The sequence below is a fragment of the Pristis pectinata genome, chromosome 9, assembly GCF_009764475.1.
Source record: "Pristis pectinata isolate sPriPec2 chromosome 9, sPriPec2.1.pri, whole genome shotgun sequence".
NCBI lineage: Eukaryota > Metazoa > Chordata > Chondrichthyes > Rhinopristiformes > Pristidae > Pristis > Pristis pectinata.
The window spans coordinates 68,938,121-68,953,742 of NC_067413.1; the positions used below are offsets into that span (position 1 = coordinate 68,938,121).

At 38.1% G+C, this 15,622-nt stretch overlaps 1 protein-coding gene across 1 annotated transcript in view; it reads right to left on the minus strand.

Moving 5' to 3' along the window:
- The window catches only part of LOC127574632 (nucleolar protein 4-like), a 252,208-nt gene that overhangs the window by 171,913 nt on the left and 64,673 nt on the right, over positions 1-15,622 (minus strand). Inside the window, 2 exon segments of the mRNA XM_052023795.1 lie at positions 1,990-2,102; positions 6,083-6,194. Coding sequence (XP_051879755.1) covers positions 1,990-2,102; positions 6,083-6,194 — 225 coding nt within the window.

Here is a 15,622-nt window from a genome sequence, read left to right on the forward strand (position 1 = left end):
CAAAGCCAATTTTGCATCCAATTGGCTAGCTCACCCTGGATCCTAACCTTCCAGACCAGCCTACCATGCAGGTCTGTTCAAGCTGCCAACTGATCTCAATGGCTCCACAATGTCCAAATGATGACCTACTTTCCCATTGTCATTAAAACCAAAAGCAAAGTGTAGACAGGGCAAGAAACTCTAGCAAGAGGGCAGCTCAACATATGGCAGCATTTTTGATTTTTTACAAACATATCTGTGATTCTAGGATTGCATTACCAGCTCACACCAAGAGACCATGCTCGAATCAAGGGGTCACTGACAACGACAGAACTGGAGCCCATTTTCTTACTTAGAGTCAGGAGTACCATCAACTGAAACATAGTTGACATTACAAGTGAAGATGACTCAATAAAATACCCTCAGTCACTGGCAAAATCATAAGAGACATTAATCCCATCTGAATTTTGTCCAATATATACCCAAATGTTGTGTATTGTTATTTAAGAAACAGTATTTCTTTTGTCCTACTTTAAGTACTTCACAAGAACTTGGTACCGAAAGACTTATCAGGCTAAAAGGCTAGGAAGTCTTTCATAATAATAGGCAGGTATTATAAAAACATTGTTAAAATTTCACCAACAAATTTTTTTTAAGAAGACCAAATGCTCACGATGGTGCGACAAACAATTGTCCGAATATCAAGATTACCAACAAAATAATCCAAAACACATCAAAGTGCTTTTCACAAAGGGAATGCTGCTATCACTGCTTAATATAAACAATTTAGTCTTCTACACAAAGCCATATAAAAAGTGATACATCTGCTTTGAATATCAGTCCTTAGACAAAACGCAACGATTGCACTTGACATCCTTAAATTTATGTATATGTGAAAACTAGTGTACAAATGCCAAATGTGTTCATAAGCAATACCTTGTTCCCCATTCTAACATTAATGATTAGCTGCTTAAGTTATGGCCAATCATTTTAAATGTGTTATAAGCAGAGCAAAACTCAGAAGGAAACTACCTCATTTGTTGATAATGAGGAGGATGGTCATGGGCTACAGAATGATCAGTTGGTAAAATGGAAGCTATGGCAGATGGAATTTAATCCTGATAAGTGTGAAGTAATGCACTTTAAGAGGACTAATAAGAGTAGGACTTACACAATGAACAGGAGTATTGAGGAACAGAGGGAACTTGGTGTACAAGTCCAAGAATCCCTAAAGGTGGCAGCATAAGTAGAAAAGATATGAAGAAGGCAGCCGGAAGACAGAATATAAGAGCAAGGAGGGTCGTGGTACAACTTTGCAAAACATCGGTTAGGCTACAGATGGAGTATTGTGTACAGTTCTGGTTACCACACTACAGGAAGAATGTGATTACACTTGAATACTGTGTACAGTATTCCACTGGAGAGAGTACAGAGGTGATTCATCAGGATGTTGACTGAGATGGAACATTTTATTTATGAGGAGAGACTAGATAGGCTGGGTTTGTTTTGCTTGGAGCAGAGGAGGCTGAGGGGAGACCAAATTGAGGTAAAAAAATTATGAAGGGCATATATAGATAGCAGAAAACTTTTCCCCATAGCAGGTGTATCTAAAACTAGAGGCCATAGGTTTAGGGTAAGAGGTAAGAGGGGATCTGAGAAATCATTTTATCGCCCAGAGGGTGGTTAGAATCTGGAACACACTGCCTGAATGGGTTCTGGAGGCAAGAGGCACATTTAAGAAGTATCTAGATGAGCGCAGAAGGCTATGAACCAAGTGCTGGTAAATGGGATTAATATAGGTAGGTACTGGATGGTCGGCATGGACAAGATGGGCTAAAAGGGCTGTTTCTGTGCTGTATGACTCCATAACTCTTTGCCTCTAATTTATCCATTTGAAATGTTAACAACTGTCATCCAAAAATCTGTACTTACTTAATTTAACCATCACAGATAAATAAAGTTTTCTTATTTGTAATGTGAATGTCTTCTCTTTGAGAAAAAGTACAGTACCTCATCTTGGTGAGAACTTAGTAACTGTAGTTTCATGTGCTTCATGTAGGCCATTGTAATAGGCATATTATAATCTATCATGCTGGTCACCAAAGATGCCGGTTTTTCATTTTCTGTAAAAATAAGGAAAGATGAATTCATATATATTGTATCAAATTCAGGCTGCTTTTTAAAAAGTAGATACAATACTGAAGAGAGCAATGACTAACATATCTCAATTAAAAGCTTAATTGTTCCTTTTCCCACTATTGTATCGAATGGAAGTGTTTTGCTTTATGTTATTGCTCCCCATAACTTATCCTGCTTTTCTTCACATTTCTCCTCAATAACCTCGTTGACTCTCAGTGAGTCAGATCACAGAGGTTCATCTTCCATATCCACATAACCTCTTCTAGGCCTCCAGTTATCCCTGCCATCTCTGCCATTTCCCGCACCTCTTCCCTCACCTCTACCCCTCCCAGACTCAACAGGGATAGGGTCCCCCTTGTCCTTACATTTCATCCTACCAGCCTACTTAACCAACAAATCATTCTCCGCCACTTCCGCCATCTCCAACGGGACACCACTACCAGGCATATCTTCCCCTTGCCACCCCTTTCTGCCTTTCGCAGGGACTGCTCTCTCTGCGACTTCCTACTTCACTCCTCGCGCCCCCCCCACCCATTCTGCCCCCACCCCAGGAACTTTCCACTGCCCCTGCCATAGGTGCAACACCTGCCCCTACACCACCTCCATCACCTCCATCGAGGGATCCAAATGGTCCTTTCAGGTGAGACCGAGATTCACTTGCACCTCCCTTAATATCATCTACTGCATTCAGTGCTCCAAGTGTGGCCTCCTCTACATTGGCAAGACCAAACGCAGACTAGGTGACCGTTTCACAGAATACCTGCCCTCTGTCTGTAACCGCGATCTGCATCTCCCCATTGCCAGTCACTTCAACTCCCCCTCCCACGCTATCACAGATATGTCAGTCCTCGGCCATCTTCACTGCCTGGAGAATACTAAGCGCAAACTGGAGAAATAGCACCTCATTTTCCGTCTTGGAACCTTGCAGCCTAACGGCATGAACACTGAATTCTCCCACTTTAAGTAATCCCCACACCCCTTCCCCACATCCCCCCCAACCATGTTTCTTCTTTTCTTCCCTTTCCTAGCCTCTCTCTCTTTTTTTTCTACCCCCCTTTTTTTCTCTCCTTTCCTGAACCATCCCCCAATGGATCTCCTCTCCCCTCCTCCCCCGCACCTGCCTATCACTATCTCTTGCCTGCATCTAACGATCACCACCTTTTGCCCACCCCTCCTCCCCTCTTTTGTCCACCTATCACTGCTCTGCTTTTCCCTCCTATATATTGGGCTTCCCCTTTTCCTATCTTCAGTCCTGAAGAAGGGTCCTGACCCAAAACATTGACCACCTGCCTTTCTCCACGGATGCTGCCTGGCCTGCTGAGTTCCTCCAGCATCATTGTGTTTTTCATTCTTTTACCCCCTACCCCACCTCTCACACCTCTGCATCCTCCTATATCTTGCTTCACCAGTAGCAACTGCGCCTTCAGCATTCAGTTTACTCAGTAAAATTCACTCATTAAACCCACCTTTTAAGATTCCAAATCAACTTTCTCCTAGCTTTTGGTAACCATGGGTCCTGGGCCAATTAAAGCCCATGTTCCCTAATGGCCATACAACTAATGTAAAAGCTAACAAGTGGTGATGCAGGCAAACTCTGGAATAGGGATGACCATGTCTGGCATGTGGAAGAAACAGAAGTTGAGAAATATAGCAAACATGGTGAATAGAAGATATCGAAGACACCAATGGCATGTCTCTAGGACAGCTTCAGGGTATAGTTAATAACAAGCTAGAGCCAGTCTATTAGGTCACCAGAAGTGGATACAGACCCAATGTAATGACTGACTGACACCATAATGTTGACAGGAAAACTTTTAGAAGCAATAATCCACATTGAAATTAGCTTGGAATTTGTTTTGATTAAATTGTGTTTGACTAACTTAAATGAGCTTTTTAGAAGAATGGAGAAGATTGAGAGGGGAAGTATATATAGGCTTCCAAACTGGATTGAAAATTTAGCACATTAAGTCTGTCAGCAAATTTGAAGCCTATGCATTAAATGGGGCTGTAGTAGCTAAGAGGCAGAAATCACAGAATAAGGGTGAACAATTACTTGCAAACTAATCTAAAACTAAGGTGGGTACTGCTATAGTCCGTTGGGTGTTATTACATCCCTTAACACTTTGATAGAAGAAACAGCAGATCAGAGGTTTTTTTTAAGAAGGTGAGAGAGTAGGAAATGTTAATATTCAGTTGACCTAGGTGCCCATGCACACAAGCCACTAAAAGCCAACAGGCAGGTACAGCAAGCGGTACAGATAGGGAATGGTATATTGACCTTTATTGTAGAATTTGAGTGAAAGAAAAGGGATGACTTACTTAAGTTATATAGGGCCTGCATGAGATTAAATCCATGTATTGTGTACAATCTTGGTCATTTTACCTAACGAAAGATGCATTTGTTATAGAGGGTATGCAGTGAATATTCACTAGACTGGTTTCTGGGTTTGCAGGTCATACAAAGAGAGATTAATTATACTGAGCATCCAGTTTAGGAGAAAGAGAAATGAACTCATTGAGATTTACAAAATATTTATAGTGGGCTTGACAAGGTAGATGTGGCTGGAGATGTGTTCCTCTGAAAAAGGAGTCCAGAACTAGGGACAAGTCTCAATAAGGGGGAAGGCTATTTACGACAGAATTGAAGAGAACTATTTTCATCCAGAGAATGGAATCTTTGGAATTTTCTACCTCAGGATGCTGTGGAGGCTCAGTGTTTGATTGCATTCAAAACAGTGATATTAGAGAATAAGGGAATAGAATATAGTGTCAAAGTAGAAAATCAGTCACAATCTTTTTGAATGGCAGAACAGGTTCAAGGTGCTAAATGGCCCACACCTGCTCCTATTTTTTATGTTCTCATGGAGAAGCAGCTCCCTCTAGGGAGCTTTTTTTTGTTCATCAGGAAACACCCTCGGCACCATGTGCACCAATCACATGGATCCATACCAATTTTTAGAATTTGCTCACCAAGGATACATTTAAGTGAGCTGATTCCAAGGTACATAAAAGCCAAAAAAGAGCTTTTCATAAATTAATATTTTGCAAAACTGAAAAGAACATTTATAGACTATACTGTAAAGCTGTATTTGTTTTAGAGAAATAAATAACAGTGGACATCAGTCCTAACAACCAGAGTGCCTGTGAGTGACAGAAAATAAAGGATTTAACACAAAGCCTCATTTGCAGAAAACACTCAAAATGTCCACAATGAAAATGCACAAATCTCTTAAAGGCACAATGTTGCTTGGAATGTTACCCAGTATTTTGTTCTCTCCCTTGGGAAAGATGCCTCTGTGAGAGGAAATACTGATTAAAGGTTCCTTTTATGAAGTTCTTAAGTGATATTACTGAAAATACCTTCCCAAAGGTACATGCTTGTTCTTAGACCATAAGGACTTTGAAGCAACTATGTGAAAGACAATGGTAAGTCTACATCTACATTTGCAGAATTGATGTACAGGGACAATGCAAAAGAGGTATTAGAGATAAGGGGAAAGAAAAACAATTAGTTTCTTAATGTCGGTGTTTATGAAGAAAGCAAGTACCATTCTCATTTCATTACACTTGTAATAGGATTATTTCATATTTTAATTACCCAGCTTGTCATTTGATTTTCCAAAATCAGTGCTAACAAAGATTTAAGACGAACTGCAATTTCAATGATACTAATCCTTTTTATATTAACCATTTTGCTGCCTTAACTATTCTAAAGGTTCTAGTTTTCAACATTAAAAATTTCTGATTTTTAAAAAAATAATCATCTAATACTAAAAGCACAAAGCAACATCCAGACTAAGAAAACCTGATTAGTCAAAATTAATGTGCTTTCCTAGATTAACCCGAATACAAATCCATTAACCTAAACACCCTGAAGTGTTTCAACAAATCTGCTTTCAAATTAAAAGTCATCCTTCTATTTTTAAGGTTATTCCATATTGAATTAAATGCCAAAAAGTTTTACCTTTATGATCTGCATCATCTAGATTCAAATGCATTCTCTTCTGGCATTCTGAGCAGCTCATTAGAAATCTGGTCACTGCCTCACGTGGTAAAAAGGCATAGGTCTCCGATATCTAAAGTTAATCACAAAAGTAATAGAAAAATACGTTGGAAAGGCAGATTATCATCTTCACCATCAAATCTAATTCAAAGTTTGAAAATAGAAGCTCCTCAAAAATTAACTTCTGCTAGGCAGTATTATTTCTGCCAATACTTAACTACATAAAGAAAAACAAAGCATAGAATCTACATGTTCTTTATAACTTGGGAAAGAAAACAAAAATATTCCATGTCTATCTTTATGCAAGTTTTGTCGGCATCATGAGGACACACCAATTCTTAAACGCAAAATAACTTTCAACATATACAATACAAATTGTGAATTCTGTACTTTTTTTAACATCCAGAATACACTGCCTTCTCAATCAGTGTGATCATTTGTAGAGTGAATAGATGCTTTTCATTCAGAATAATAAATAGGAATATTGACATTGAATAGGATATTCACATTGAATACAAAGATTTAATTGGATCAACAGAAACAAATTATAACAAAAACAAAATGAAAGTGGGTGCTGATAATGTAATGAGAAAGTTATGAAGAGCCTCAAAGGCTCAAATCATTATTAACTTTTCAAACTGAACTGACAAAGGAGCAAGAGGCAAAAATAAAGAGAAGGAAAACAAGTTGCAGAGTCTATAAATGAAAGAAACATCTAATGTATCATAGCTCTGAAATAAAGATGTTATCTGGCATATTCATTTCCAAGGCACCTTTGTCCCTGTGAGAATGGTACCCTGGAACCTCCAAGCATACACAGCCACATTTGAGACCATGGCCTTCATTATAGTTATTGCACAAGTCAGTCCAATTCTACAAGGGGGCTGCTGATATTCTTTAAGGATAAAACACAGTTCTGCAACTTTCCTCTGCTGATCCTACCACTGTGGTTAGATGGGGATGTCAGGATATGGAGGACTGGCACCTTGGCAGGTGAAACCGGTTAGGTTACACTGGCATTTGATCACCTGTCAAGAGTTATTTTCATTGAATCCTTGTAACCATTTTAAATAAGAGCAGCATTTACATTTCCAGTAGTAGTGGCTCAGTGAAAAACTGCCTTCTAAGGGCTGGAGCCATGACATTAATTAGCACATGAATAGTCCAACAGGTGCACAGTATTGAACTCCACATTAGTAGAGGAAAGGGAGTACAAGTTGTCCTTGGGTTATGAACAGGTTTCGTTTTCACCAATGGCCATAAGTTGATTTTGTTCTTTTGTTGGAAAATACAAGAAATACCTTGATACCTCCACAGTATTATAATGAATGGCACTGATGAAGGCCAATTAATATGAACATTTATTTATTGTCTTCCCCTGCCTAGTTACAATGGTACAGAATCAGGATGTCCCTTGCTTAATGGCTGGTTTCCATGGGCTTAAAGTATCAGAGTATGTTACATTGTTTAATAGAGTATCACTGCACAACTATCAATAGAAGCGATTGCTTGTCAATTTTAAAGGAAATCTCTTTTAAGTGGCCTCCCGCAGTGAAATTGGCACCTTGTGTTCTTAAGAGACAATGCTGTCTGATTACTATGGGGAGGTTACATGTAAACAGGGACTTTTTTTTCCAAGACTGGTCCTCACTTGGATTTAATAATATTTATGGGAGTTCAATCATATGTATAGGTATCCATAACCCAGGCAGGGCCTGTATTACACACATTAAAATGCACATAGACAAATCCATTTGGATCATGACGAAATACTGCAACCTAGCTGCACCTGCATAAACAGACTCAAGTTAACTACACTGGCAGGTTCAGGACTGTGACTTAGGTACTAAATTTTTTAGGCCATTTTATCTTTCAATTAGCAATGAAATCCTCCTCAGTTGGTTATACTACTCCTACATGAAATCAATTCTGGTAGTTTCAAGAAAATTCCTGATGGATAAAACACAAGGATTGGAAAAGGTTACTCTGATGAAGAAATGGTGAAATACAGAGATGATGGGTAAAGCAATCAATTGATGTTAGTCTTGATCTCAGAGTGTTCAGTGTTGCTAACAAGTGTTCAAATGCAAATAAAGCAAAATTTTCACTGCATTCAAGATAACATTCAGGCTAATTCTTGTACCAAATATTACTTTATTTTTAATATAATCTGAACAATTATCTCAAAGACTCTGCAAATGCAAGCAAAATGCCTTGCAGGTATTTAACGTCGTTTCCCAAAAAGTTGTCTAAACTTCTCAGTGATGTTGAAAGGTTCATCCAGTTCAAATTCATAATTCTATTTCCCTTTCATATACAATCGTCCACAACTGGAAAATATGAAAAGCAGTGCATGCATTTCCAGATTAGATCAACTAATGTCAATACTTAAATGGCATTCTGTACCAAGCACACTGTAAATATCACAGAGGTTGGAATTAAGAATGCTAAATAACAACAATTACTAAAAAGCAATTCTATCAAGAGTGTTGTCTTCAGCAGGGCAGACAATGTCTGTGCAAAGAGGAGCAGGATGTACACTTTGTTTCAATGACCTTTCATCAAAACTGAGAAAAGATGGAAATACAACAAATTTTAAATTACACAGAAAAAAGGAACACGCAGAACAAAAGGGAAGATCTGTTTTAGGGTAGACATCAGGAAAAATTGAATGAAATAAGTGCTGGAAGTGCCAGCTGAAAAAAGCTCATGATTAACAAAAGCAGTCTGGATGATGTGCAAATAGGAGTTGACAAATAAAATCTCAAATAACAGAAGTGGAGAGAGAAAAATAAACTGAATGCAGGAAATGCAAAATATAGATTGAAATGACAGATTATCTGAAAATGTTGAATTCAGTGTTGATTGCTGTAGGCTGTATTGTGAAAAACCAGAATATGAGGTACTCTGAAGAAGCTTAATTTGGCCTTTCTTGGAACAAAGACATGTTAACATGGAAATGGAATGGAGAATTGAATTGATGGGTAACTGAAATGTTACAGACTGAATGGAGGGGTTCCCCAAAATGGTCACCACTCCGTGTTTGTCTTCTACACTTTTGAGGATACCACAATGTGAGTAGCAAATGCAGTTTACTGAATTTAAAGAAGTGAATTACTGCTTCACGTAGAAGGCAAGTTTGGATTCCTGTACAATGGGAAGGGAAGAACTAAAAGGGCAGAGTTTACATCCACTGTGGTTACAAAGGAAGGTGCTGAAAAAAGGGGAGTGAGTATTGATGGAGATGGAAGATGGACTGGCTTTGCAGAAAAGTAATGATCAGTTTAGAATGCTGAAAGGGAAAACGACAGAAGATATGTCTCTTGGGGAAATCACATGGGAAGGGGTCAGAAAGTGCATAGAAAAATCCAGTGATTGTGCAAGCAGGTGCAACTGATGAGAATAAATGTAACTTTATCCTTGTTCTAGGTAGGAGGTGACAGAGAGCAGAAGTTTAAGAATTGGAACAAATGTGGCTGAGAGCCTTGTCAATATTAGTGGTAGGGTAACCATGGTTGAGGAAAAAGGAAGACATATCACAAGTAATGGGTGGGAGCTGTCATCATGTGAATAAATATGATAGAGACTGAGACAATGGGAGAAATAGAATGGAGCCTCTTCAGAAAGCAGGGTATGAGCAAGTGTGGTCTAGGTCACTGTTATAGAGCCTGTGTGGTTGTAGCAGAAGCAGAAAATGCGGCAAATGCTCAGAAGGATTTTTGATTGCTATCAGGAGTACAAAGATTTTTAAAATACAGCATAATGTATAACTAAGTGAATGGTTTGACACTAACCCGTGACTTTCAAATCAGAAAAAATTAACAAGGGAAGGGTGTACATTTTAGGACTAGGCAAACCACGAGCTTTTTTCCCCGCCAAGAATATGCTTAGGCCTGGTGACAAGTTAGCATTTCAGTCATATTATATGCCAAACTTAAAAGAAAACTGGTGCATAATAAGCCTTGCTCACAGAGTCTGTTGACAAAGTATTTGCAACAGACACAATTAGACAGTTTGCTTATCAGGGCTGAATAAGGGTTAGACTGTGATGCCAAATAGTACCATTGTAAGAAGTAGCAGAAATCTGTGTTAAGTGTCAAGCTTTAATTCATGACATTTAATGAGCTGGGAATCAATAAACAAAACATTGATAAAAAACTATCGAGTTAGTTCATATTTGTTCAAAAAGAACATTCACTTAATAGTAGCGGTTAAATATAAATACACATCTAAACTTGTGATTTACATCTATATATTTTTATTTCTTAGCAAGTAATATTTAATATTTGGCTTGAACTTTGTGGTCAAGCAACATGCCATTTAGAGGTAATGAAGAGATCTGGAAGACACAGCACATTATTTCCAACACAAACAGTGTAAAATTCCTTCTTTACCACAGTGGTAATTTTTGATTGATTGCATGTCAGTGGAGCACCTTGGGATTTTTTCCTCATGTTAAAGAGTTTACATAAATGTGGATTACTTTTTAACTCATCCTGGAGCAGCTCCACTGACATTTCACACAAAGGTGTGTATGGTGTTGGCATGCTGGTGGTGCAATAGTTAAGTAATACAGAGGCCTAGATTAACAAACGAGAAACAAATTCATGGCAGCTGTGAAACTTAATTCATTTGATTAAATAATCTGGACCACAAAGCTACTGGATTGTCATAAAAACCCACCTGGGTCACTCATGAGAATCTACTGTACTAATCTAGTATGGCCTATTTGTGGCTCCAGACCCAAAGCAATATGCTTCAGCCTTAACCACTTTCTGAAATTGAATACCAAGCCACTCACAGTTGTCATCATGGACCCAAGAGCTGAAATCTAGGAGTAAGGTAAGAATGACTTCTCTTAAATGAGAATGGTTTCAAGGAGTCTAGCAGATTGGAATTAATTGGTTTCAAGGGGAAACCATTCCAATGGTTGGAGTTATACCTCAACAAAGAAACATAGTTGCTGTTGGAGGTCAATCATCAGTCATGTAGATGGTACCAGTAAACTACAGAACTAAATGCAGTTTAAAAACAGTTGCATTTCATTATAACTAGATTTGCTCATACTTTGTTTATCTCCTCCAACTAAAGAACTGTATTAATGGAACTAGGTTACAACAGCCTTTTCCTTCAAATGTGGATACTGTATATTTTATATCCCGTTCCATGACTTAAGTGGAGACAATGAAATGGAAATGTTCATAGCTTTATCGATATCTGAACAGTGGTATAACTACTGCAGATGATGTTTTAATTACATTTTTTTCAAACATGTCAAATAAAGCTGTTCCATCAGGATTTAGATTTTTATGGTGTTTTAATATCTTCAAGATGTAGCTAGATATATTTAAGTACTCTTATAACTGAATAAGCATCCACATGTGAGTCTTTTGTAACTTTCTAAAAAAAATTAAAGAGCCCTTTTACAAAAGGACACATTCTCTTGCTCTTTCTCCCTTTCCCTCATTTTCTGTTTCCTGAAATTATGGGCTGAACTGTGCTCGATCAACACCCATGCTCAACCCCCTGCACCAATCCTGTGGCCGCAGTTATTTCTTGTAGCTTTGCGAAACAGATTGGGCTACAGGCTGGAAACACAAGAAATTGCAGATGCTGGAATCTGGAGCAACAATCAATCTACTGTAGGAACTCAGTGGGTTGAGCTGCAGCTGTGGGAATAAACCAACTGTCAACATTTCCAGTCCTGATGCAGGGTTTCAACCCAAAACTTCAACAATTCCTTTCCTCCCACAGATGCTGCTCAACCCACTAAGTTCCTCCAGCAAATTGCTTGGGGCTATAGGCCTCTCTGCCATAAGTGTCCTGCAAGGTGAAATGGTCTATGTGCAACAACTAGTCATCGGGCAGTGACTCCCAAAGTCTTGATCCCCAATACCACTGACATTGACTGGTGCAGAAATTGTTGTTCATTTGGTGGAAACAGGTCTTTAGATTTCATTTCAAATTTAGCGTACATCTGAAAAGTTTAGTCTAAAATTCATTTTAGTATACTACTTAACACCATCAAGGATAAATGACAGCCTTCTGAGGGAGTGACATGCATTAAGGTCTAACAGTGAAGCTGTGAATCCTATCTGTGGTTACATACTTAAAAGCAACATGTAATTGCTATAGAACTTCTTAGCAAATACCTCCAAACTATTATCCTCACTCTGCAATCTATTTGCCCTAAATAGAGAAATTCTCATTGAGAAATTCATGTCCCCTCTTCAATATCGAGCTTAAAGCTGGCAAATGGAATTAAAGTAAGAAATTGTTTGATATGCAGGCAAAGTAACTGAAATCTTCAGCTGCAAGAACTAAAAGAGTCTTTACTAAACAATATACACCACAGAGATACTTCATGGTTGTATGGATACAGTTTAAAATAAAGATGGATTTAGAGCAGATATCGGAGGGTGCACTAAGGTAATTCTGAACCACATGACTTCATTTTAAATTTGTATGGGTTCCCAGTTCAGCCTAAGAGGACCAGAAACTTTTGGCAGTAACCCTAGATCAACAATTTTGTGGTTATGGGTATTTTTGTCAATCTTATTCCATTGAGGATACAAAAATGGCATTTAATTCAGAAGGAAAAAAAAATTAAGCTCACAGAGCTTCTCTGGTGATTACCCATTACCTGGAATGGTTGACAATTACTAGAGATTGTAGGAGAGTCCAGGGAGCCACAGATCTGCAGTCTAAGCTGATTGTGCTACAGAGCTGATGTCTATCTGCATTTTATCAAAAAATGATGGCAAAATATTTGTTTCCAAATTCTTTTCCCATCCCAATTTCATGATTTATTCTCAGCATTTTCATCTGTTTATGTTTAGCATTATAACTGCTCTAACATAAAGCCCAGTGTTAAAGATTCTCTTCTGGAACTACATAGCCTATCAATAAAGCAGTAATACTAATGCTGCTCACAAAACAGCTTGTTTCCTATGCTGAGGAGAATGCAATTTAGTTGCAACAAGAATATTCTGTTAACCTCCATTTAAGATAATGAAATAAATGTGGGATGAAGGGGAAAAAGTGTATTGGTGATTTTGAAGCTTCAATCAAAAGATAACTAGAGGATCTTAAGTTTTAAATTGGCACATAAACCATTAAAACAAGGGACAGCAATAATAATTGATTTTTTTTAAGATATGTGTACTGATATCTGCCTAACACCAATCACACTTATTGGAAATGTTCCAGTTGAAATCTCGTAGTGTTGCTCATCGACTGGAAGAAATTATCTCCAAGCCCATATCTGTTTCTTCACTTAATTTAAACTCTCTTGATTCTCTATGAATGTGTATCCTACATTCATTCTTCCTAAAAGCCACCACCTTCTTGTGCTATTTTCTCTTTATTTTCCCTATCATTCCACAAGTCCTCCCCTGCCTCAATATTCCATTTCCTCTTTCTCCAATATCTTGACAAATTAAAGGGCTTCGGGCATATGGAATCATCATCACCCCAATGGTTGTTTCTTCCTAATGTCTGGGTAAAATCCAGGAATTCCTCAATGAACAGCACCATTACAGAACCTTCACCACAGCTTAAGGCAGATGCTGACCACCTCCTCAATACAATAATAAATAATCCTTTGGGAAAAGAGAAACAAAGGACTGCAGATGCTGGAATCTAGATGGGGGGGGGGGGAAAAAACAAGATGCTGAAAGGAACTCAGCAGGTCAGGCAGCATCCGTGGAGAAAAGCAGACAGTCAATGTTTTGAGTCAGGACCCTTCTTCAGAACAATCCCTATATCTATTGACAGAATTTTTAAAGAGTTGGTTCTTTACTAAGGCACCCAATTTCTGTTGTTGCATTTTTAAGGCAATGTGATTGTGACTGTCTCAAATTGTGTACAGCTAAGAGAAATAAGGATTTTCAAGATTATTTTTAGAAGACAAGACAGAGAAGATTAAAATAACAAGTCTTCATGATGAGTGAAATACTTGGGATGAAGATGGTAGGCCAGAATTGGCAAGGCAGTAGGAAAAATATAACCTGAAACTCTGTCTTGGAACTGAGTGGATGGTCTTAACTCCTTGGAAAACTTATTGGATGGAACGAAGAGCCTTTTTTTCCTCTTTTGGGGATATGGGTGTCACTGGCAAGACCAGCATTTGTTTCCCATCTCAATTGCCATTCACAAGGTGGTAATGGGCCATCTTCTTGAATTACAACAGTCACTCTAGTAAAAGTTCTCCCACAATACTATTGGAGAAGTAGTTCCAAGATTTAAACCCAGTGTAATGAAAGGATGGCAACATATCTCAAAGGGTGTTGTGTGGCTAGGAGAGGAACCTGCAGGTGATGGTGTTCCCATGCACCTTGGGAACAATGCCCACACCAAGTGCAAGGAGCTGAGAAGAAATTTTGTTATTAACATGTATATGTTTTGGATCAGAGGCTGGCGTGTGTATTATAAAATTGAGTGCAAGACACCTTTAGCAACTACAAATTACTTCTACAACTAGGAAAAGTAATATCTGCAAATTGCTCTGAAACCTCACACGATTAGGTTTAGCAGAAGTCTTGAAAGGGGTAAAACCAGTGTACCTGTGTCTAGACTAAATCAGGACAGAGCTGGGTCAAGGTTAGTCCAAACCAAAATCACTAAAGATTTAAGATAAGTAAAGCTGGCAGAATGGTTTTGTTACTTTTCTGGTAATTCAGAGGTCTGGGCTAATAAATCAGAAAACACAGCTGGGGAATGTAAATCCAGTTAATTAAATAAATCTGAAATAAAAATCTATTTCCAGTAGTGGTGACCATGAAGCTGCCAGATTTTCCTAAAAGCCAATATTGATCCCTAATTTCCTTATTGCTCAACACATGATTGGGCAGGTGCCCAAGATGTGTTCCTGGTGGTGTAAGCATTTGTTGTTTTCCCCCATTTTCACCTATTTAACATAGTTAGCGCTGGAAAATATCACCAGGTTCCAGTGTAAGTTTGAGGCTCAAGACATCTTAGAAATTTGGAATCTATATTTTCAGAACTTTGTATAGATTGGAGGTCAGCAAAGCCAATTAAAAATGTTTTTTGCCTAGTTCTTCTATCATTTACAACTAATAGTTTCTAATGAAAGGTCATCCATATGAAACATTAACTGCTTCTCTTCCACAAATACTGTCTGAACTCCTGTATATTTCCAAAATTTCCATTATTTTAGATGTCCAATATCCATGGTTCTTGGTTCAAAGTTTTTTTGATTGGCACAGTTTTGTTGAAAGTATCCAAACCATTTGAACATATCAGATATTTATAGGTTTCAAATACCTAGGCAGACAGATATATACCTTACTTTAAATTAGTTCAATGTAGATTTAAAGCACAATACTACCTTTTATTAAAATCTACCTGCAGGTCATACGCCAAAATCAATTGTTAATTTTTCATAATCATACTATTTTACAGTTACTTTCAGCACAAAATGGGATAGCTAATTAGTGTCACATCTTAAGATATTTTAGCAATTTTCCACAAAAAATGTTG